Consider the following 22,045-nt stretch of genomic DNA (forward strand, 5'->3'; position numbering starts at 1 on the left):
CTGCTGGATGGCGTCTTGTCCCGTTTTGATAATGCCATTCAATCTAACAACCTGTGAGGCAAGGTCCTTACTTTTCTTCATCTCAGCATCTAACTGACTCTTCAAGTCCTGTAATTCCTGGAAAATGAAAGAAAAAGTGAGCAAGCTCACATACCCCACGCTTCCCCAAAACTCGACAATGCAACACGTAATGAATGGCACAGTGCATTTTAAATACACAGTATAATTCAAAAAAGGGGCATTACTTGCAAAAAATCATCACATCAAAACTTCTTGCATATAAGGACATTCAAATCTTTGTATGTTACAAATTTAACTGGGCTGAAGTTTCTAGATAAATAATGGAATCAAAATTTCTTGGTAATATACAAATCTATACATTATTCTGAAATACCTACAAAGTTTCAGGAAATTCAGTGCCGGAATTATCCTGACAAACTGTTATTTAAATTCCTCAGTGATTTCGATTTGTTAATGAGTGTAAGTCCATGTCCAACACATGACAGTTTACACATTTAAATAATTGATGGAAACAAAATTATGATGTAGTCATTCATATGAATCTGTTTATATACTGTACTTATGAAATTATTTAAGGCAAAGCACACCAATTTGAAGGGGGGGGGGGGGGGGGGGGGGGGGGGAGAGAACTATCGAAGATGGTGTGTGTGTGAGTGTGTGTTTGTGTTAAACCATTAATATTTTGATCTCAAAATCAATAGGGGTCTTTTAAGGTCATAAAATATTTCACATAGAATTTCATTATAAAAAGCTGATTCCAGTGGAGTTTCTTATTACCTAGCTGGAAAGTTTCTTCAATAAAAGGCAAAACTCTTAAGGCAAAAATAATGGAATCGGAATTTCCTGGTAATATGCACATCTACACACTGTGTACTAAATATCTACAAAGTTTGTCCAAATTCTGTGCAGCGGTTTAAGAGGAGTTGTGCTGACAAACTGTTCATCTCTATATTCAAGATATGGCCAAAAACCTAAGTTGAAAAGTGCCGAAATTCCCAGAAAAATAATGGAATCAGAATTTCCTGGTAATATGCACATCTACACACTGTGTACTAAATATCTGCAAAGTTTGACCAAATTCTGTGCAGCGGTTTAAGAGGAGTTGTGCTGACAAACTGTTCATCTTTATATTGAAGATATGGCCAAAAATCTAAGTTGAAAAGTGCTGAAATTCCCAGAAAATATAAAGGAATCGGAATTTCCTGGTAATATGCACATCTATACATTGTGTGCTAAATATCTGCAAAGTTTGACCAAATTCTGTGCAGCGGTTTAAGAGGAGTTGTGCTGACAAACTGTTCATCTTTATATTGAAGATATGGCCAAAAATCTAAGTTGAAAAGTGCCGAAATTCCCAGAAAATATAAAGGAATCGGAATTTCCTGGTAATATGCACATCTATACATTGTGTGCTAAATATCTGCAAAGTTTGACCAAATTCTGTGCATTGGTTTATGAGGAGTTGCGCTGACAAACTGTTCATCTCCATATTCAAGATATGGCCAAAAATCTAAGTTGAAAAGTGCCGAAATTCCGAGAAAAATTAAAGGAATCGGAATTTCCTGGTAATATGCACATCTACACATTGTGTCCTAAATACCTGCAAAGTTTGACGAAATTCTGTGCAGCGGTTTATGAGGAGTTGCGCTGACAAAAAAACAGGACTGACGGACTGACTGACTGACTGACACACTGACTGACTGACTGACTGACGGACGGGTCAAAAACATTATACCTCACGCAACTTGTTGCGTGGGGTATAAAAAGCAATATTTCAAAATTACATGTACAGTATTTGTTCATCTTGTACATTTATTCATCTTTTGCTGAAAATACATGTACATCATAACAAACTTCTATTCACTACTTATAATTAATACAAACCTTTGTGAGGTCAGCTGTGTTTGATTGCTGTATTGAACTCTGTAGAGATGAGATTCGTGTTTCAGCCTGTCAATAATTACATGTTCCAATGAGAACATACATGTACACTTAATTAAATTTCATCATTACTATTCTATCTTATATAATTTCCATGCCAAAATACTAAAACATGCCAATTATAAAGAAAAAATAAACACTACAAAACCCTTATCCAAGAAAATATAGTGCATTTAATATCTGAAAGGTTGGGTTGTGAATATGACAGGGAATTGACAGTTCTATAAAACATGCATTTACTGAAGTGGTAAATTCTCTTCTTTTTAAATTTCTATTTCTTGATATGAATCATTTTTCCTGTACAACATTTATCTCTCTTCACCTCATTCACTTCATCTTGAAGCTGTGAACATTTATCTTCTGAAATTTTCAATTGTTCCTCTAAGGTTAAAACTTTGGCTTTCATCTGAAAACATTTAGATTTTGGTGAATTAACTTCAAATTAACACAAACATTTCTCAGCTACATTTACCATACTAGACCAAACTTCATATTAAACAAGGTTTGCTGTTTTTGTTCATTTTTTACCAAAGGACTAAGCAGCCAAGGGAGATAACTAATAAAACCCAATAATTCAAGGCTATATCATGCTCAACTGTAAAATCCTCAACATTAATCAAACATGCTTTATTATTATTTCTCAAAAGTCTCATCATACATTTTGTAATCTGTATAGTATTTCAATTAAAGGCTAAATGAAAGCTACTGAATATAGATTCCAATAACACAATGCAAAAGAGTTGTATATGCAAATATCATATTCATATCACAACTTGCTTAAAATATTAATGGTTAAAATTCAACCTACATGTACATGTATTTTAGTTAATTGTGAAATACATATATTAATGTAAAACAATACACTGTAATTAGATTGGTATTACACGTACTGATGTTTACACATATTTGTTACATAAATTGTAAAATTTATGCAGCACCAACCCATGTTAGAAATCTAATGAAAAATCTTGGTAAAATTCCATATAAGCCATAACATGCAACAGCCTCCCACAGGTTTATGTTTTGTGGTATACAGTGTAATACAAAAGCTACTCCGGAAGGTGTTCAATGAGATTTCAACCAAGTGAGAATTCTTTCCCCCTTATAATAATTTCTGGGGCATACCTCATCAGAAATTTGGGTCAGACTTTTCTCAAGACATCTATATGCAAAGTCCAACTCAGTAAGCGCCTAGAACAGCAGAGTGCAGAGTTATATACCCCCCAAACCCAGCTGTGTGCATAAACAGTGTATATATATCTAAATTTCTATGTCTTTTATTTGATTTCTCAAATGAGTTGGATGTGAATATATGAAATACTTATGTACAGAGAGTACACCTAATTTTGACTATTTCACATGTACATGACTACATGTATTCGGTAAGTCCTACATAAACCTGGCCAATTATTCATAATACTCCTTTCACTTTATTTGCTGAATAGTTTTCATCCTGGATCAAATTACTGTACATACTGAGATAAACACATGAATATACTGTAACTACTGAAAAAACCTTGTATATTGTTTTACGACATTTTTGTTTTATAACATTAAAGTGATGACATTTACTACATAGGGTTGCTATATCCAAACATGCTACAAAACAATTTACAAGACAACAGAAGGGTTATGTTACACATAAGTACACGTACACTAGAAATCTGGAAGGAAGTAAGAGTTTTACAGAGGAGAGGATCTTACTTTTTTTAGGTAATCACATACAGAGAACACAGCATTACTGTTCAAATCCACAAAACACATCACTCACCTCTTCACTGTTTTTGTATTTATCTACATCTTGTTTCAAAGATGCAATTTCATCTTTTGCCTGAAAAGTAATTAATTCTGTATTATCTACATGTATGTGTGAAAAGTTTTCAGCATGCTAATAAAATGTGATATGAGCCAAAGCAAAATTTAATTTCTAATTTCTTTATTCATTTATTTTTTGATTGATCAAATTCTTTCATATGATTTTAGACAGATTTGACCTCTAACCTGTTTTAAAATTCATCATTTGTCCCACAACCAAAATTTTGCTTAACATTAATGATTTTCCAAAAGATATATAATTCATATTTATAATGCACTCAATTTCAGCATACTTTGCAATCCAAAATTTGACAGAAATGGCCTTTTAACATGAAAATAATTTATCTCAGCAAGAGTTATCTCTCTTTTCAAAGGGTCAATGAACCTCAACTCTACAAAGAGAAGACCAATATGACCTCTGACCTCTTTAACTCATTCTACAGTGAGGACAGATTTAACCTCTGACCTGTTTTAAGACAGATTAAACCTCTAACCAGTTTACCTCTATAATGATTAAAAGGACAGATCTGACCTGTTTTAACTCTACATTTGACCTCTGACCTGTTTTAACTCTACAGTGAGGGCCTCTGCTTTATCCTGCCACTTTCTCTCCTCCCCCTCTACACTGTTCTCCAGCTGCTGCAGTTTAGTCTCCTGTGGACAAACACATCAGTGTCACAAAACTTATGTAAAAATTTCAGTTATTTTCTAATGTTGAGTAAATTCAAATGAGAAACAGTGTGGAATACACTTAAAATTTATATGTACATTTATATAAAAGTAAAAAGTTCAGCATTTCTGAAACTGAAGGAATGCAATCAAAGCAGATAGTGATACTAATGACTTCAATCCTGGAAATTATAAACACTATGCTTGAGTGTCAACATGAAAATATAGGGATATCCTTTGCTGTGTACTTACAGTGGTCTGTAGAACAGCTAAGTAATCCTCCACCTGTTTCTGGAGTTTCCTGTTGGCCTCCTCAAGCTCCTGAACCTGGGAGTCATTGCTGCTGCTCTATAAATAGAAACAAGATTTAGAATATAACACCCCCACTGATGTCAATACATTCTTTCAATATTTTCACAGATTTATTGATGTCTATGTATTCTTTCAATATCTACACAGAGAAAAGATACTCATTTTTTCAGAACTTGTGTTGACAACAGAAACAAACCTGGTCCAGTTTAGACTTATACTCCTTATTTTCTTTTTCTAGCTGTTTAACTTGTTCTTGTAAGTCTTTAACTAGATTCTGTGCAGCTGTAATCTTATGAACAGAGAAACAAAGGTAAAAGGTGAGTGCATCATTTAGCAGGAAAATAGTGGACAGACATTACAAAAAGGTGATATAAACACTCCACCAACAGAGGTAGGACAGGATTTCAGGTCTCAAAAATGGAAAAAGATGTGGTATTTCAAATATGTAGAAGTAAGAGGTTGTTGAGTGTTTACCTGTGAAGAAGACTCTGTTTTGCTGTCACCTAATTGCTTCTGTAGTTGTGTATTCTGACTCTCTAATTCTTTCACTCTAGCTTCCAATTTGGCACTCTGAAATAATGGTCACATCAAATATCAGAAAATTTCAATTCCCCATGATATATTTTTCAACAAGTTAAATGCTAATCTTAATTCTTACTTCTGAAACCTTTTTCTTTAGGTCTGTAACTTGCATCTGCAATGAGTTCTTGCTGTCTTCTAATTCTTTTAATTTGGCACTCTGTTAAATGACATTAAAAACGAAATACAAGAGATTTCTGAGAATTAATTCTTCAGGAAAAGTTTGTAAAAGAATTAAGAAAATGGACTTGAAAAATCTTTAAATTTTCTCTGACAGATTCAAGGAAATTTTCCTTACATCATCTTTTTTCTCTAAGGCTGCCTTTATTTGAACTGCAGCTTCCTTTTCAAAGCTGTTCATCCAATCTTTGTGACTCTGAAAATAAACAGTAATATTAAAAGCTTTAATAAATCCTTTTCATAATGTTAAAATTTTTAATGTTCATAGAATTTATACTTGTACATGTTAGCTCAATCCAGTAAAACAAGATACAGCAAAACTGAGAGCCTGTATTGTGTTGCTAAATTACATTCAATTAATATTTCAGTTTTTGCACTCTTTTGTGAACAAAATAATTGCATTTTCTAAAATCATACTTGCCATATAATGTTTTGCCTAGTAACTCACCATTTTATCACTGACAGAAATCTCGGGGAACAACCTCTGTAGTATATTTTTATCATATTTCTCTGTCTCTGTAACCGCCACTGTGCTCTGCTCCTGAAAGAATACACAGGACTTCATAATACTTTTAACAAATTTTGTAACTTATACTTAATAAAATTGCTTTAATTAAATCTCATTTTTTTCTTCTTTTTTTATGAAAATCTTCAATTTAGCAAGACATGTCATGCAATTGAGAATAAAATCCATATTGTTTACTTTTTGTTCTAAATGAAATGTTCTAAATAAAAACTACTGATTTTTATATTATGACTCTGGAACAAAAGTTATCCAAAGAGTAAATCAGAAATTTGGAGAAAAAAAGCATAATAAGCAAAAATACATCTATAGTAATTACCAAGTTAACAAAATAAATAACTCATTGAAATTACATCAGATCATGCACACATATCTTAGCCACTGAAGATTAAATCAAGGAAATCAAATGCAGCATATTTATCAAATCTAATGAATTATATACTGTCAAATCACTAATTTTCACGAGGGTTTAATTTTTGTTGTTTTCAAGGTATGAAGAGATCCACGAATTCATGTCCACCACGAAATGTAAAATTTCATATATACATGTATATATATAACTACTACTCACTTCTCTAACTACAGAAACAAATCCCCACAAACCGATATCTTTCCTAAAACCTCGAAAATTTTACCCCACAAAAATATGTGATTTTACAGTATACACCAGCATTTGTCGACCTTAAAACTTTATCATCCCTCTACATACTGAACCAACATGCAAGAAAATATTTAAATCCTTCAATTTTTTTTAATAACCACCTTAAAAAAAGATTTGTTTACTCACTTGCTGTTACATGCAGAAAAGAAGAGCATTTAAAGCATGGTACATGTTAAAAGATAATGAAGTAAATCAGACAATATGACAACATCAATCTGCCTCTTAATGTTAGCATTCTTCAAAAGCTGATAAACGGACTTTACCTTAACTTCTTTTTCAACACGTGTAATTTTATCTGAGGCTGATTTTTCGGCCTTTTCTAAAGCATCCATAGCTTTCCAATTCTTTTCTCTCAATTCCTACATTAATACCAAGATTTCATCCTTCACAATTTTTAACTGACTTAAAATGAATTTCTTTTTATATTTTAATTATTTAAAACAATCAATGACCTACTTTCATGATCCATGTAGGATCAAAGCTAAAAACAGGCAATAAGCATGATGGCCAGATTTTCAAATTCTTATCAATATTTTTTTCAAATTCTTATCAATTTTTTTTTCATGGATTTCACAAGTTTGGGTTATTTCCCCTAGAATTAGTATGTCGTAAACATTCTGTTTAATGCTTGAGGTACCATGCTACATGCCCCAACTGTGTGACAACCTGATACTTACATTATTCTTTTTCTTCTGAGCTTCAACCTGTTCCAGTAATTTTGCTGCCTCTTTTTTCTGGATATCAACATCACTCTGTAAACTTTGAATAGTCTTATCTTTTTCTGCAACCCTACAACATGATGCATTAAACTTCAGATAATCATACTTTATAATGTCATGTAAACTTCTTTTTTTCATTTTTGAGATTTTGTTAAACAATAATGTATTTACAATATACCATCTAGAAATGTACTGAATTATTGCATTGCAAAAATCTTTTTATAAAATTTCCAATACATTTCATGCCATGTGTCATGATTATTTACGTTTTCTTGTATTCCTCCATGGCATCTTTATATTCCTGTACAGCCTTCTCCTCACTGAGAATGTCACCATTTGGTTTGGCTTTAGGGGCTTCCTGTCCATCACCCAGTGGTCGCTCTCGAATAACCTTAGCTTCCTCTAACAGCTTCTTATTTTCCATCTTCAAGTTCTACAAATTTTGATTTAACATTAAAACATAGACACAAGGCAAAACTAGAAGTACTCTGAGTGAGCTCAAAAAAATGATAATCCCCCCCCCCCCCCCACCTTACAAGTTTTAAAAAAATTGCCCATAATAATTTTACTAAAAGTGACCTTGAACTTGCCAAAATTAACTTCAATCAAGGTTATGAGGTACTCTCTGTTCAACAGTAATCCTTACTTGCAGTATCAACTGAATATATATATATATATATATATATATATATATATATATATATATATATATATATATATATATATATATATATATATATATATATATATATATATATATATATCTCTATATATATATATATCTCTATAAATTCATTTGAAAATTATGAACTAAACAAGAATTTTACACTTCTTCTGCCAATTTCTTTGAACCTACTGGAATGACCTTGGGTCAAGGTCAGGATACATCTTGAGATCACAAGCAATCTTTGTGTCAAGTACGAACTTCTTATGTTTTTCCATTAGAAAGTAAAGGACTGAACACAAAATTATCGGAGTTTTCCAGTGAACTTGCATTTGTTGGAATGATCTTGAGTCAAGGTCATGACAAATCACGAGGTCATAAGCAATCTTTGTGCCAAGTATGGGCTTCCAGTGTTTTTCCATTACAAAGTTGTGTACCAGATATGAATTACACACTTTGTCTGCAATGACCTTGAAATTACTCAAATGTCCTAGATTCAATGTTTTGACATTCCATCAGGGCACATGCAATCTTTGTGTCAGGGCATATGCAATCTTTGTGCCAAGTATGAGCTTCCAATGTTTCTTCATTATACTACATGTATATGGCCTTGACAGGAATCATACATTTTATTAAAGCATTACCCTTAACAAATGATCTTGGGTCTAGGTCACGACATATACATCTTCAGGTCAAAAGCAATCTCTGTATGAAGTATGAACTTCTAATGTTTCTCTATTAAAAGGTTATCAACCGGACAAAAAAATGTGCAGACAATTTTTTTTATTTTCTTCCAAAATGATAGATCCCTCTAGATTCAAATGCTAAATTTTTTTTTTAATTTTTTACATACCTCCAGTTCCTGTTGAAAGTTATTTTTCTGGTTCTCTATCTCTTGCAGCTTCTTCTCTGTTGTCTTTAGCGAGGACTCAACAGAAGCCTTGGCTGTCTCAGTTGTCTACAAGACATTCATTACTCTTCATAATACAACTGAGTTTAAGCAATCATACACTCAATCAACATTCAGGAGTGGTTTCCATAATATAATTTCTTTGTTTTCATTTAACTGATACAGAGAAATATATATATGTACATGCACATGTATATACGTTGACATGTATTTAAAATTTTAAGTTTAATAAGAATATGCACTGCACACATTAAGAAGTTTCCCTAGAATTGGAAATTTCCTGCTAAATTTCTCCGTGCGAGAGTTAAGTGATTTTGGGTCTAGGTTGGTCTTAAATGTTTATGATAATGCTTTAATTTTGTGTCATTTGAGAAAAAAGTGGGACAAGCATATTTTTGGTAGGACAAGTAATTTTACAATGGTAACCTGTCCGATGGCAAGTACTGAAAAATTCTATTTGTCTACCCCTGATTTTATATCTTTTGGAAGCCAAAGTTTGCAGAATAGTAAACACTGCATTTATAATGAGAAACCAAAAAAGTGATTAAAACAAACCTATTTTGTATTTACTGAAGGACAATAATAAGCATGCATTTTTAATAATTTTTTTTTTGTATCATAAGCATTTTATCAGAAACCAATGGAAAATTTAAAAAGAATAGGTATTAATTGATCAAGGAATGATTCTGTGCTTCACATTAGCCAATAATGATGAACTATCTCTAACTCTGTCTTACTTATAAAATAAACATAAATACAAGGTACCTTGAGTTTTTCTTCCAATTCCTTAGAGCTGGCATCATTTCCATTTAAGGCCTTCTCGAGTTCCTGCAGTCTGGCCTTGACCCCGGCACAGTCCTTCTCGGCTGTCTTGAGTCTATCAGCCAGTGTCTTCTTCTCATTCTCACTCTTACGCAGCTGTTGATTGACCTCCTCCAACCTCTTGGTCCACATTCCCTCCGAGTCACTCTGAATTACAAGATGTTCATACATGTGTATCACAACTTTTGTACAGGGAAAGAAGTCGAATTCCTCACATTCTTTTACCATGAATGCACTGGTGCAATTTTTTTTTTTTTAATTTAACTTTATAAAATCATCTTTTCTTTTGTTGGATAAAAAATCAGGTACAAAACAGTACAATACTCTACACAAGGGTACAGCTTCCTACCTCTGTTCCTTTGAGTTTTTTAATCTCTTCCTCCAGCTTGGAACATTTAGACATTGCAGCATTTTTGGCCTTCTCTGCCGAGTTAAGCTTGATCACATTGTTAGACAATTCATTTTCCATGATAGAAACTTTCTGACGAAGGCTGTTAAATTCTGCAGGTGGGATTGCTTCAGCTCTGTAGTGTCAAAGGAAAAAAAATGTATAAATAAAGTTCAATCCCCATCCCCATTCCTCCCCCAAAATAAATCTACTCAATTATACTTTTATATTATGCTGAACAGAAAAAAGTATAATTTGAAAACTCTACAGCATATCATGAAACAATACATGTACATATGAATATATAATTTTATTACTCACTTTATTTTCTCATATGACTCCTTTAGCTTTCTGTTTTCCTACAAATATTAATAGAAATGTATTTAAGACTAACTGAAGTGGTGAAATGTGCTATCATCTAAGTCTCAGTTTCCTCAGTTACAAAAATTTATGTAGTTCAGCCTTATCATACTCAGGACACCTGAAGTATTAAATGTAATATCTTTAAACTCTTTCAAATATAATAAATCCTTCTGAAAAAAAATTGCATTTCATGTGTCAATAAAACACAAATACATATATATAAACATTACAATGACATCAATTTGATAAACTGATTACAAAAATTAGCAGAAAATATGTTTATGGTCATTCAACAATAAACTACCTCCTACTTCAGACAAAACAGCCCAGTGAGACTTGGCCCCCTACCCTGAGACTTGAGATCCTAACCTGAGGCTTGGGCCCCTACCCTGAGACTTGAGACCTTACCCTGAGACTTGGGCCCCTACCCTGAGACTTGAGACCCTACCTCCTTTAACTGCTGTAGTTGGCCCTGGTTCTGGGCCTGTTGCTCTAGTTTGTTGATGTGAGCCTGCATCCTGCTGTTCTCTATCAGGTGACTCTCGTGTGTTGACTGCATACGGGCATGAAGTGCTTGAATTTCCTGGGTCTGGGCCGTTATCTTCTCCTGGTACTGCTGTTCCAAGTTTGTGAATCGAGTCTTCTCATGGGCCAACTCTTGTCGAATTTCCTTAATTTTGTTTGCATTAGACATGGCAAGGTTTTGCTCTGTAATATTTAGCTTGTTTATTAAATTTTCTCACATAGAGTTTCAGCACAAGAAAAATACAATTTTTAATTTCATACAAAACTGCTTTATTTGTGTGAGAGAAATATTAACGAGTCTCAGAATTTTCATCTACTCAATAATATTTCCTGCTGGGAACCATTTCCTGAGTTGCGTATTTATGTGGGTTTCTTCATTTGCAAAAATTAATTCATGTAGTCGTAGATGAAAATGGCAAATAAAAAGGTGATGTAAATATTAATCAATTTACAATACCTTCCTGAAGAGCCCTCTCTTTCTCCTCCAACTGCCTCCTCAACAAAACAATAGGATCCCCCTTCTGACTTTTCTGTGAATATATATGTTTATATATAATTAAATCTAATTTCAGAATGAATAGGGGTCTGTTCGTAAAAATCATTTTCATAATTTCAATTTTTTTTTTATCAAGGGAAATAACTCTTAGTTTTACACACAATGGACAAACAATAATAAAATTGCACTGTTGAGTTTTCATACTTTCATAATAATATAATCAGTTCAGAATTGTCTGATTATGTAGAATTACCTTGTTCCACTCTGTGGAGATACTTCCCCCTCCTCCCCCTCCTTGCTTGTTAAGGAGGATATCAATAAGGGTCTGGGTATCCTGGTCCCCTAGCTGTGCTGTTCTTACAGACATTATCAGGTCGGAGGCATCAATCAATGGTTCTGCAACAGCACAAGTAAGCTCAAATGAATAAGCCTAACTTAGTTCCTCAACAACCAGTTCTTCATGACCCAAAATTTCAGCTGAATAGAGGCGGCTTACGTTAAGGAAAGAGAGTCATCCCCCCCCCCCCCCAAAAAAAAAAAAAAAAATTAACAGAAGTATATTTTCCCAATTGCTTTTAAGATTTCAATGTAAAAATTTTTTAAAATGGATGAAAAATTTTGCTGTCTTTAAAAATATGTGCAAAAAAATAAAATGAATAAATAAATGACAAGAAACAAAAATTTCGACCATCCTGAAAAGTTAACAGACTGAGGCATGTGGGCAGACAGGAATTTAGTACGTTGGTATTTGTCTAAAGCTGCTCTAAGACTTGATAACAGCACATGAAGTAAATACATGTACTACCAAAGTAAATCTACTTAATGACTTGCTGAAATCTATTCATGACTTAACACAGAAAGCTAACTATAGCTGCCCCATCTGCTTTGTTGTCAGCATATTTATTATTTATAACATCATCTAGTAACACAGATGAAAAAATGATTCTGTCAATAAATGGATTCTAACAGCATGATAAAAAACATCATCAAGATTTAAAACAAAAAAAAACCTACATCAGGGATTTTCCACTGCCCCATGTAGGACCAAATATAGGCCCCATTCCCAATTGCAACCCCCCCCCCCCTTTTCCCAAAAATGAACTGCATATGTTCAATCTTTGAATGCACAAAAACTCATCAAAGTTAACAAACATGGCCAAATTTGGAAATCTGAATGAAATGACCAAAATTTTAAGAAACCTGGCTATAACAATTGATCTATTCCCTGATTTATAGTTCTGAATACTAAATAAAAGATCAATTTTATTGATCATAAGTGTTTATTTCTTGAAAAAAAATCATTTATTTCAATAAAATTTCCCCAAAAGGGATAAATGTTGTTAAATTCTCAATTCCAAGGGCCTGGGCCCCATTCCCAAAACTGAGTGGAAAATCTCTGCACATGTTACCTTGGAAAATATTAGGCATTTAATTTATAATTTAATTACAAAAAAATCTATAAAGAATTAAGGTTTCCACTTAGTATGGAGGAAAATAAAGCATTCATATTTCTGGAAAGTATTTATAAATTATTCATATTTATATATCCATTAATTTATAACAATCAAATATGACAACTGGTATTTAAGAAAAACATGATATTTCATACTACAATTATAAATAAGTTAATATTAGTTAAAATAGAAATATAAGCACTTCATTTCAAAGGTCTTAAATGAACTAAAAATATGAATAAAAGTCACGTAAAACACCCATGGTGCAAAACTGGATGTTAAATGATGCATTTCGTAATTTACCTCTTGAATTATTTAGGTCAAATAACCCAATACAGTGTTTTTTCATTTAAATTTGTTATTTGATATTGTTACCTTTTTGATGAAGTAGTAACTTTAATACATGTATGCAACTGGTGCTAAGGCAGACAAGTTAATGATAATTTTAAAATAAAAATAGCTAATGATTGACAGATTTCATGAATCTTTCTATTTTCCAAGTGGTTTTACCACAATAAAATAACTTTAAATAAATCCATATATTTCCCTAAGGTTGAAGATCAATTGATCAAGATAAATCTGGCTTATTTTTGTCTATTGGTCTGAATAAATTTTCGCCACTAAATATAGACAATGCTTACCTTGGACAAGCTTTGATCTCTTTTGTTTGCTTTCTGTTGCAGCAGCTGTGACCTTTGACACATGTTCCACAACAAAATCCTCTTCTACTGGCTTCTGTTTCTTACCAGACTTTGGACTTTCTGGCTTCTCTGTCTTGCTATCTTTCCTCTTGCCCTCTCTTTCATGTTTATGTTTTAAATCCAGTTCATCTTTTGGGGGTGGCTTAAAATGTGGAACTTCCACTGTTTCCTTGGCTATCAGTGGTTTTTCATCCTTATTGGCTAAAATAGATTTTGATGGATGCTTCCTCTGCTTCAGGTTTGGGAGTGACTTGGACGTCTCCAGTGGTACATCAATAGGTTCAATGATCTCTGCCTCAATTTCCAAATTGACCATCTTATGTTCCTTTGGGACTTCCTTAGTCTCCTTTGGGACTTCATCTACTTTCTCTTTCGGTTTGTCTTTCTTTGTTTTACCCCCTTTCTTTTCCTTTTTCTCCTTCCCTGCTTTCTTGTCTCTTCGTGCCTTCTCCTGCTCCTCTTCAAACCTCTTCTTCTGCTCAGCTATAGCTTCTTCATATGACTTCTCTTTTATACCGAAGACAGATATCAAATAAATTAAAATTGCTGACACTATGAAAACTGTCACTCCTATTAAAACCACATGCGGATCCATGTTTATATTCAGTTCTGAGGTAGAAGGGGGCAATGCAGAATGAAACACCTGATTGAGAACAAGTGCATGAACAAACACCACGCCCCTTTTTAATTACGTAGAACAAGTTATTAACTAATAAACTTAAAATTATCCGAAATATTACACAAATAATGAAGTAAAAACTTATGCCGTGACGTTAAACTCAGAGAAAACTGTCTGTTTTCTGTCTATCCATCGAAACCTTACACGCTTATCGTCCACGTCGGCAAGTTGCAGTGTCAAGACCGGGAACACGACTAGCCGGTTTCCAGTTTTTTCCTTTCTCGAAAATAATATCAATCAAAATTCACCAAATAAAATCTTCCTTAAAAGTGTACTAATAATCACACAAATATTAAATGAAATATTTCTTCTCAGAAGCCTTTTGACATTATTTTAGCAGACACTTTTTCACTGTTCTCCCTTCCGTAGCCTTCCATCAATGGTGGCACACCGAACTAACTTCAGAGATGTGTCGAAGTTTTTGATTGGTTAATATGCATTCTCTAAATATTCGTCTGCTACGGAGAACATTTCTCTGTCTGTGAGAAATATCATTCAATACATCTATGCTACACTAATTTGTTCATAAAATGATATGAATTGTCATTTGTTTCTATATGCAATCGTGTTGCAAATAAAATATCCTCTGTATAAAATCCTTAACGTTGATTTGAAAGCGAGGCAGTGTAAAACGCCCTCTGCTGGCGACAAAACGCGCACCTGTTTTAACTGTGCCATTTCTTTGTTGAGATAGCGTTGGTAGGTCTCCGACAAGAAAATGGAAGGCCAGCAAAAGAGGACGTTAGATGAAGCCGAACCATCATTATTAGAAGGGGTTAAGGCTCTAATTGTAGACATAGAAGGAACGACAACGCCTATAGGATTTGTCAAGGTACGAAATCGATGAACTTTGGGTATGCGTGCTTAAATGTATTACTCTTATGCGACATGCTTCTTCCGGCTTGTGCATCAGCAACGAATACATGCCGATGGTAATGTCATGTTCTTATTAATTTTAGGATTCATAATGATCATAACTAAGTATGGATGTCACGCATATTCCATTGTCAAGTGGAAGCTGAATATCTTAAATGGCGCATACTAAAAATCTTAAATCGTTTATAGCATGACTATGTAGTACAGTACAGATCAAAATTATTTACAGCACCGACATTGCAACAGTTCAGATTAGAAGACGGTAGTCTTTAAGAAATTTGGGCATGTATTTGGGAGAAATACTTAAATAATGGATCTCTCCTAATTTTAAATTTCCTGATCTAAAATTTTTATGGGATTTTCTAATTTTAACTGTATAAATTATAAAATAAAAAACAGAGGCCTGTTCAGCAGAGCGAACGTTCGCGAGCGCTTGCGAACATTTCTGTTGGAAAGATAAGGAATTTTGGCGAGCGCTCGCGAACGTTCGCTCTGTTGAACAGGCCTTGATGGTAATGCATAATGCTATTAAAGCAACTTTAATATTAACACCCCCCACCCCCCCACCCCCCTCCATGTACTAATTTATCAAGTTTGTTTGTATGCTAATTTATCGATCAGAGAAATCATAATTTTTAGATTAAGAATTCAGATATTAAAAGCACACATATATTATTTGTATATATAAGTTGTGAACTGTAAATATTGACTAGAATTCTTTGTCATGTGCATACTATTACCTTTTGTCAAACAGTGACATTAAGGCACAGTGGGCTGGGTGTTTAAGTTAATTTCTATACATTCTTGTACTTATAAATATAACACATATGTCGCTATAATAATTAAATTACATACTTAGTACATACTTATTATTGATTGCATTAATTATTCCTGTCCTATATTTCTGAGCCAAGTTTTGAGTAAGCCAAAATAAGTACATGCATGGTATTTGATAATGACTTATAACTGATGAATTCTCCTTAAATTTCTCTTACAGGAAACACTTTTCCCGTATGTAGAAGAAAATCTGGAGAGCTTTCTGACTAAGAGATATGATGAAGATGAAACCAAAGCAGACATTGCTGCACTTCAAGAGCTGGTAAGAAAATCATTAAGCCAATCAAATTATTTTTATTAATTAGTTATGCCCCCCTTTGAAGAAGGGAGGGCATATTGCTTTGCTGCTGTCTGTCATTAGGCCGGTCGGTCCAACAAGTTTCAGTTCATTTTCTTCACAGAGGTTGCACATACTTAAGTGAAATTTGGTATACAGATTTATCATAAGAATATGTTGGTCAAGTTCTGTTTTGGGTACGATCAAGCAATTTTTACAGAGTTATGCCTCTTGGACTTAAAAAATTCCAATTATTATTGGGGGTGGGGGGGAGGCATAAGTGTTTCACAAACATCTCTTGTTTTGAAATAGATTTGATGTCAGAATTTTTCATTTTTTCATTTCGCTGTTGTGTTTGTGATGAAAAAAAAAATACAAATCAAGAAACAAGTATTTTGATTATGTACATGTACCTTTAAAGGATAAAAACTATAGCTGCTTTTTAACAAGTATATGGCTTATAAATTTTAAGGCTATAAAAGAAAAGGCTGATGATCAGGAAGGAGTGATAGAAATTCCTAAGGAAGGCTCAAAAGAAGAGATCATTAAGGCAGTGGTAGCAAATGTCAAATGGCAGATGGACTCAGACAGGAAGACCACAGCTCTCAAACAACTGCAGGGGCACATCTGGAGGGAGGGGTACAAGACGGGGAAAATTAAGGCTGAGTAAGTTTATCACTCTCTGATGTCTACTGTCTTACCCCCTTTTAACCTCGTCTGAGCTAAGGGCTCAGGTGGGCATTTGTAATGGTAGACAGTCAGAGGTGAAACTGATATCCGTCATTCTGAAAATGATTGGATAATTGTCATGTTTACTAACCATGGTAACTACGTTTTTTGTCATTTTTTTCAATATTATGACTAACTATCGTCATAATTTTATTTTCCACTTTATTCTTCTACCCCAGTTTTATATAAGCAAGTTTCGAATTTAACTCTGAAAGAAGAGTGTTTACACAAGTTTCATTTCATCCGGGTCACTAATTTCTGCTGACCATCCGCCTTAGAACATCAACATAGAACTAAGAAGGTGAAAGTTGTTATTTTAAAGTGTCAAATTTTTAAGGTAGAACTAATTCGCTACTTTCACATGGCTTTTAACCCGATAATAACATATAGTACACCATCTTGCAATATACGTACGTGTAGAGAAATGTCTTGACAATAAATTTAAACAATAAAAAATTAGTGTGCCACGTGAAACAAGGCAGATATTTCAGTGCGTCCGGACCCTCTGTTTGGTCAAAAGATGAAATATAGTCATTCTTTACTATTCTGTGTAAATAAATTGACAAATAACTTTTCCACTCCTCTTTTTGCTTGTGAATTTGTCACTGTCAACATAATAAGTATTGTAGTCAACTATATTTGAGAATTGAAGTTTGTTTACAATGTTTTCTTTCCTTTTTTTGGTTGGTGGATCTAACATTTTTTAAAGAAAGGTAACTTAGTATTCTAGAAACACTCAAAATTTTTGTGACTCTTTCATCATTTTCTTACAAATGATGAGTTTTAGTCATAATAAAAGATTAATTTTATGACTAGTAATTGTCATTTTCAAAATGACAGATTTCAGCATCACCTCTGACTGTATGTCAGATATATGTCTCTTTTATGATGTCTGTAAACTTTGCATTTTTATATATACTTTAATTACTGCAGAACAATTTGACCAGTTCAAACTAAAATTGCATGTTGAAACTAAATGTCTATGGGAGAAGGGGATATATTCAGGGTTTTCAAGGAGAGAATTAGGAAACTGTGTAAATAGCATTTAATAATTTTTTAACTTCAAGAAAAAGTGTGCTAGAAAAGAGAAAATCTTTAAGAATCATTCTGTCAAGAGCAATATTACCACAATTAGTCATTATGCAAACAGCCCCATGTACACTGTACTGTAGATTTAATCTCAAATCCTGGCATAGAGAATTTGGCAAGCCATAATGGTGGTGCAGGGGAGGAGGTGTCATTGGAATATAAAGGGGGAAGCTTCACCACAACTGCAGAACAATTGGTCAAATTGTGAATTCAAGTATGCAGCATACCAGATACTGCAATTCAAGATTTTTTAATTCATGTCCCAAGGGTCAGATATTGACTTGTCAAATTTTTACACAATATATCAAAAGTAAAGAAAATATATCTTTAAAAAATATTTTTAAACTATAAGGAACAGAACGGCTATAACTAGTCAAATGAATATGCAAGCCTTTCTGTGTAGATTTGAATCAGTTTTGTTCCAGTAATGGTCCCTGAGGTTAAAAAAAAGTGTGCCAAAATCTTGCAAACTGAATTTTTCAAAGAAATTCATCAACATCCACATGAACAATTAGATAATTTGACAACTTGTGATCAAGCTGTGTTATACTGTTTTATATACAAATAAAATGTTTGAAATCAAAGACATTTATTTCATGACCAAAATAAAGGATTACATTTATAAAATGACAAATTCGTATATAACCAGAAAAGAAAGATGGCACATGTGAGTGATGTGGTCCATGGGCCACTGTCGCCACTTGTTTATAGTATTAAATGTGACCTTGTACTTTCATACACAACTTCCTCACTTTCAAAAGTGACTTCCCACTTCCATAGCTTTACATACATGTATTATTGAATGAATACGTAATTTAATATAAAAAAAAAAAAAAAAAATCTGAAATGATAAAAATTATTTGAAAATGCAACAAGTATTATGAGAAAAAGATATATTTCCCAAATGTTTGTAAAATGTCAGTGTATATTTTTTTTCCCATATGGATGAAAATGGCTGCTTTAAAAAACAGAGATCAAAAACATTGCTTAGATTTCTGTGGGTTTCCCCTGTAAAAAGTTAGTCCCTGGGTAAGATGATGGACAAAATTTTGAACCCCTGTGCATGCATATAGTTTTTTTCCATTATGTACAGGAATTTTTTTCTTCTGGTGACATTCATATGTTTCTGTAGATTGAATTATTTTTTTTTTTTTACATTTTAGACTGTTTGAAGATGTGGGTCCAGCCTTACAACAGATTGTAGAAGAGGGGATCAATGTTTATGTGTACTCCTCGGGGAGTGTCGAGGCCCAGAAACTGTTGTTTGGGAACACAGAGGAGGGGGACCTACTAGAGGTAAGATTATGGGGTCCACAAGGGGATCTTTATTACAGGGAATTTAGGCTGTAAAGGCCAGCAATTCTGCATCTCAAAAATGCAATTGTATAGGTTGTCTCTGTGGTCAAATGGTGAATTAAGGAGAGTGTAAGAATGACAAACATATCAGTATTATGACAAAGTATGTCATAAAAATATTTATCTATAGTAGATAAATTTCAGATGAAAATTGTTTACTTGTGATAGATTTTTAAAAACAGTTCATGTTTTCTTCATTATTTGTCTAAGACAGTATTATTCTGCTCAGATATAGCTGATTAAGCTGTTGATCAGTGGCTAGTGGGATCCTGTGATGTTTTTCTTCTGAAAGCATTTTTTTCCCTTTTCAGCTCTTTACAGATTTTTTTGACACAACAATTGGTAGTAAAAAGGACTCGGCCAGTTATAAAAAGATAGCAGAGAAAATTGATGTAAATCCAGAGGAGATCTTGTTCCTAACAGACATGCCAGATGGTATGGAGAGTTTTTCTGATCAAATTAGAAAATGTAGATAACAATGCATTGATTTCATATACTGAGAACCATATATACTTGACTGCATGTATGTGTTTATATAAGCCACTAGGTAACATGGTACAAACTGCAACCCCCTGACAGTGGCACAACCCACTAATACCAATACCTGGTTTAATATTGAAAGACTTTCTAAAGATGGGATAAAGTGAACTTTTTTGTTAGAAAAAGAAATTGTAAAACTTCTTATTCATGAGTTTATCTTATTCTTCAGAGGCCACAGCAGCCACTCAAGCAGGACTCAGAAGTGCATTAGTGGCGCGTGACGGAAACGAAGAGTTGACGGAGGAACACTTCCAGAACTTCCTGGTCATCGAGTCGTTCGGAGAATTGTTTGGTGATGATGATGAGGACTATAAACGTTTAGAAGGTGAAGACAATGGCGAGGTGGATGATGATGAAGAGGAGGAGGAGGATCTCGGGGAGGAGGAGGAGGAGCCAGAGGATGAGGACGACGATGATGAAGATGACGCTTAGGCAATGACTGGTCTGATGGTCACTATACATGGGCAAGTGCAAACAGAGATACGTGTCAGGTTCCCACTCCTTCAGATGTGTAGAAGTGTGTGTGTATTGTAAATTTGTAGAATGACTGTGTCCTCCTCAGGGCCAAATGCTGCTGTTTAATCGGGCTATTCCTTTAAGACAAGTGTTCATGTGTGAAGCACAGTGTGTACATGTCAGTTATTAAAAGAGGTGAAAAGAGGGGTGTTACAATTTTGTCTTTATGGAATAGTCAGATATGATTGTAAAACCAATTTTTCTTTTTTCTAGTACTACATTTACCTGAAAAATGGTGTACAGTTGATAGAATGAATGATGAAGTTCTATTCATCTTTGATTTATTGTCATTTCATTGCTTTGTTAAGTATATGGTAAACAAGTAAAGTTTCAATGTGTTACTAGTTATCCAAAGTACTGTGGTTTATATGTGAAAAGGCAGCAATGAGACGTGTTATATTAAATGTTGTAAGAATTAAATGCTTTTATAATTTATGTGTTAAAAGCAACTGTGTTAATTGTTAATACATGCAAAAATCGACAAAACCATGTTCACATGTGTACCTTTCATATGAAATGTAAAGCAAATCACAAATGAATGAAAATGTAAATTGTCTCTGAACATATTACTGCTAAATCCAAGCAGATAATATGATCATGTGGAATTAAAAAGTAGATGAGTGAGTTGTTTTGTATTGTCTGGATACCAATATATCAGATTTTGTTAGTTCATTATAATTTTTTTTAGTTTTGGAAAATTTGCTGTACAATTTATTTTGCTTTTACTTTTTTATACAGATATTAAATGGCAAATTTTGATAATGTGCTTAACTTTTGACTACTTTTATTACATGTAATTAGTACTTTATTAATGAAAAGAAATGTTGCAATGAAATCATTTTTACAGAATATTTTAAATCTCATATCAATTACAGCAATGTTTCCCACCCATTTTATCAGAATAAATAATTGTAGATTATAGAAATCTTTATTCATTAATTTGATTATGCTCTAGATACAATGCCACGAAATTTGAAATGGGGAGGGGGATTAAGGGAGTTTACCTCTCTTTGTTTGTTTATTTATTCCTTAAGCCATATGGCTTATCTTAGGTAACTATTAACCGGTGCCCTTGGGCAGCACAAATGTATTTCTGAATCTAGGTAAGAAACTGACAAATTTAAATTGGTAATTTGCTTGTAGAAAATCCTGAGGTGGTTCTTTATTGATTTTTCAAGGTCGAAGATTATGAATGCAAAAGGGGCATTTATTCCAAAATTATATTGCATGCAAGAATATGACATCACAGAATTAGATTGGAAGTATTGCATGGAAGAATGTGCAAGTATTGAAAGCTGTTTAAGTGTTAAAGAATGGATCTGCTCAAAATGCAATTTCACTTAACATGGAGAGAGAATGTATTTTGGAACTAGGAATTGAGAGTACAGAAAGTTTCTAAGGAA

The 22,045-nt window shown here is 33.4% G+C and overlaps 2 protein-coding genes across 9 annotated transcripts in view; one reads left to right on the plus strand and one right to left on the minus strand.

The window, feature by feature from the left end:
- Positions 1 to 14,831, minus strand: part of LOC133175894 (ribosome-binding protein 1-like) — a 22,290-nt gene extending 7,459 nt beyond the window's left edge. For 5 of the 8 annotated variants that reach the window (XM_061311087.1, XM_061311054.1, XM_061311034.1 and 2 more), the window contains exons 1-22: positions 13,684 to 14,830; positions 11,842 to 11,984; positions 11,550 to 11,622; positions 11,016 to 11,275; positions 10,526 to 10,563; positions 10,166 to 10,340; positions 9,760 to 9,963; positions 8,938 to 9,042; positions 7,687 to 7,853; positions 7,379 to 7,490; positions 6,965 to 7,060; positions 5,966 to 6,058; positions 5,636 to 5,713; positions 5,417 to 5,497; positions 5,233 to 5,328; positions 4,955 to 5,047; positions 4,699 to 4,794; positions 4,339 to 4,431; positions 3,734 to 3,793; positions 2,285 to 2,368; positions 1,906 to 1,971; positions 1 to 117 (exon numbers count right to left, since the gene is read on the minus strand). The exon at positions 1 to 117 is cut by the window's left edge and continues 51 nt beyond it. In XM_061311087.1, coding sequence (XP_061167071.1) covers positions 1 to 117; positions 1,906 to 1,971; positions 2,285 to 2,368; positions 3,734 to 3,793; positions 4,339 to 4,431; positions 4,699 to 4,794; positions 4,955 to 5,047; positions 5,233 to 5,328; positions 5,417 to 5,497; positions 5,636 to 5,713; positions 5,966 to 6,058; positions 6,965 to 7,060; positions 7,379 to 7,490; positions 7,687 to 7,853; positions 8,938 to 9,042; positions 9,760 to 9,963; positions 10,166 to 10,340; positions 10,526 to 10,563; positions 11,016 to 11,275; positions 11,550 to 11,622; positions 11,842 to 11,984; positions 13,684 to 14,338 — 2,985 coding nt within the window. In that variant the 5' untranslated portion in view covers positions 14,339 to 14,830. Of the gene's footprint in view, positions 118 to 1,905; positions 1,972 to 2,284; positions 2,369 to 3,733; positions 3,794 to 4,338; positions 4,432 to 4,698; positions 4,795 to 4,954; positions 5,048 to 5,232; positions 5,329 to 5,416; positions 5,498 to 5,635; positions 5,714 to 5,965; positions 6,059 to 6,964; positions 7,061 to 7,378; positions 7,491 to 7,686; positions 7,854 to 8,937; positions 9,043 to 9,759; positions 9,964 to 10,165; positions 10,341 to 10,525; positions 10,564 to 11,015; positions 11,276 to 11,549; positions 11,623 to 11,841; positions 11,985 to 13,683 lie in introns of all 8 variants that reach the window. The other 3 variants (XM_061311062.1, XM_061311078.1, XM_061311070.1) reach the window with 3 other exon arrangements.
- Positions 14,832 to 15,058: 227 nt separating this feature from the next.
- Positions 15,059 to 21,567, plus strand: LOC133175940 (enolase-phosphatase E1-like). The gene is made up of 6 exons (XM_061311098.1): positions 15,059 to 15,254; positions 16,296 to 16,397; positions 16,885 to 17,078; positions 19,394 to 19,526; positions 19,898 to 20,021; positions 20,296 to 21,567. The coding sequence occupies exons 1-6, from the start codon at positions 15,141 to 15,143 to the stop codon at positions 20,556 to 20,558; spliced, it is 930 nt and encodes a 309-aa protein (XP_061167082.1). The 5' UTR covers positions 15,059 to 15,140; the 3' UTR covers positions 20,559 to 21,567.
- The last annotated feature ends 478 nt before the right edge of the window (positions 21,568 to 22,045 follow it).

This window comes from Saccostrea echinata, unplaced genomic scaffold (genome assembly GCF_033153115.1).
Source record: "Saccostrea echinata isolate AGI-Se365-2 ecotype Australia unplaced genomic scaffold, CSIRO_AGI_Sech_v1 ptg000002l, whole genome shotgun sequence".
NCBI lineage: Eukaryota > Metazoa > Mollusca > Bivalvia > Ostreida > Ostreidae > Saccostrea > Saccostrea echinata.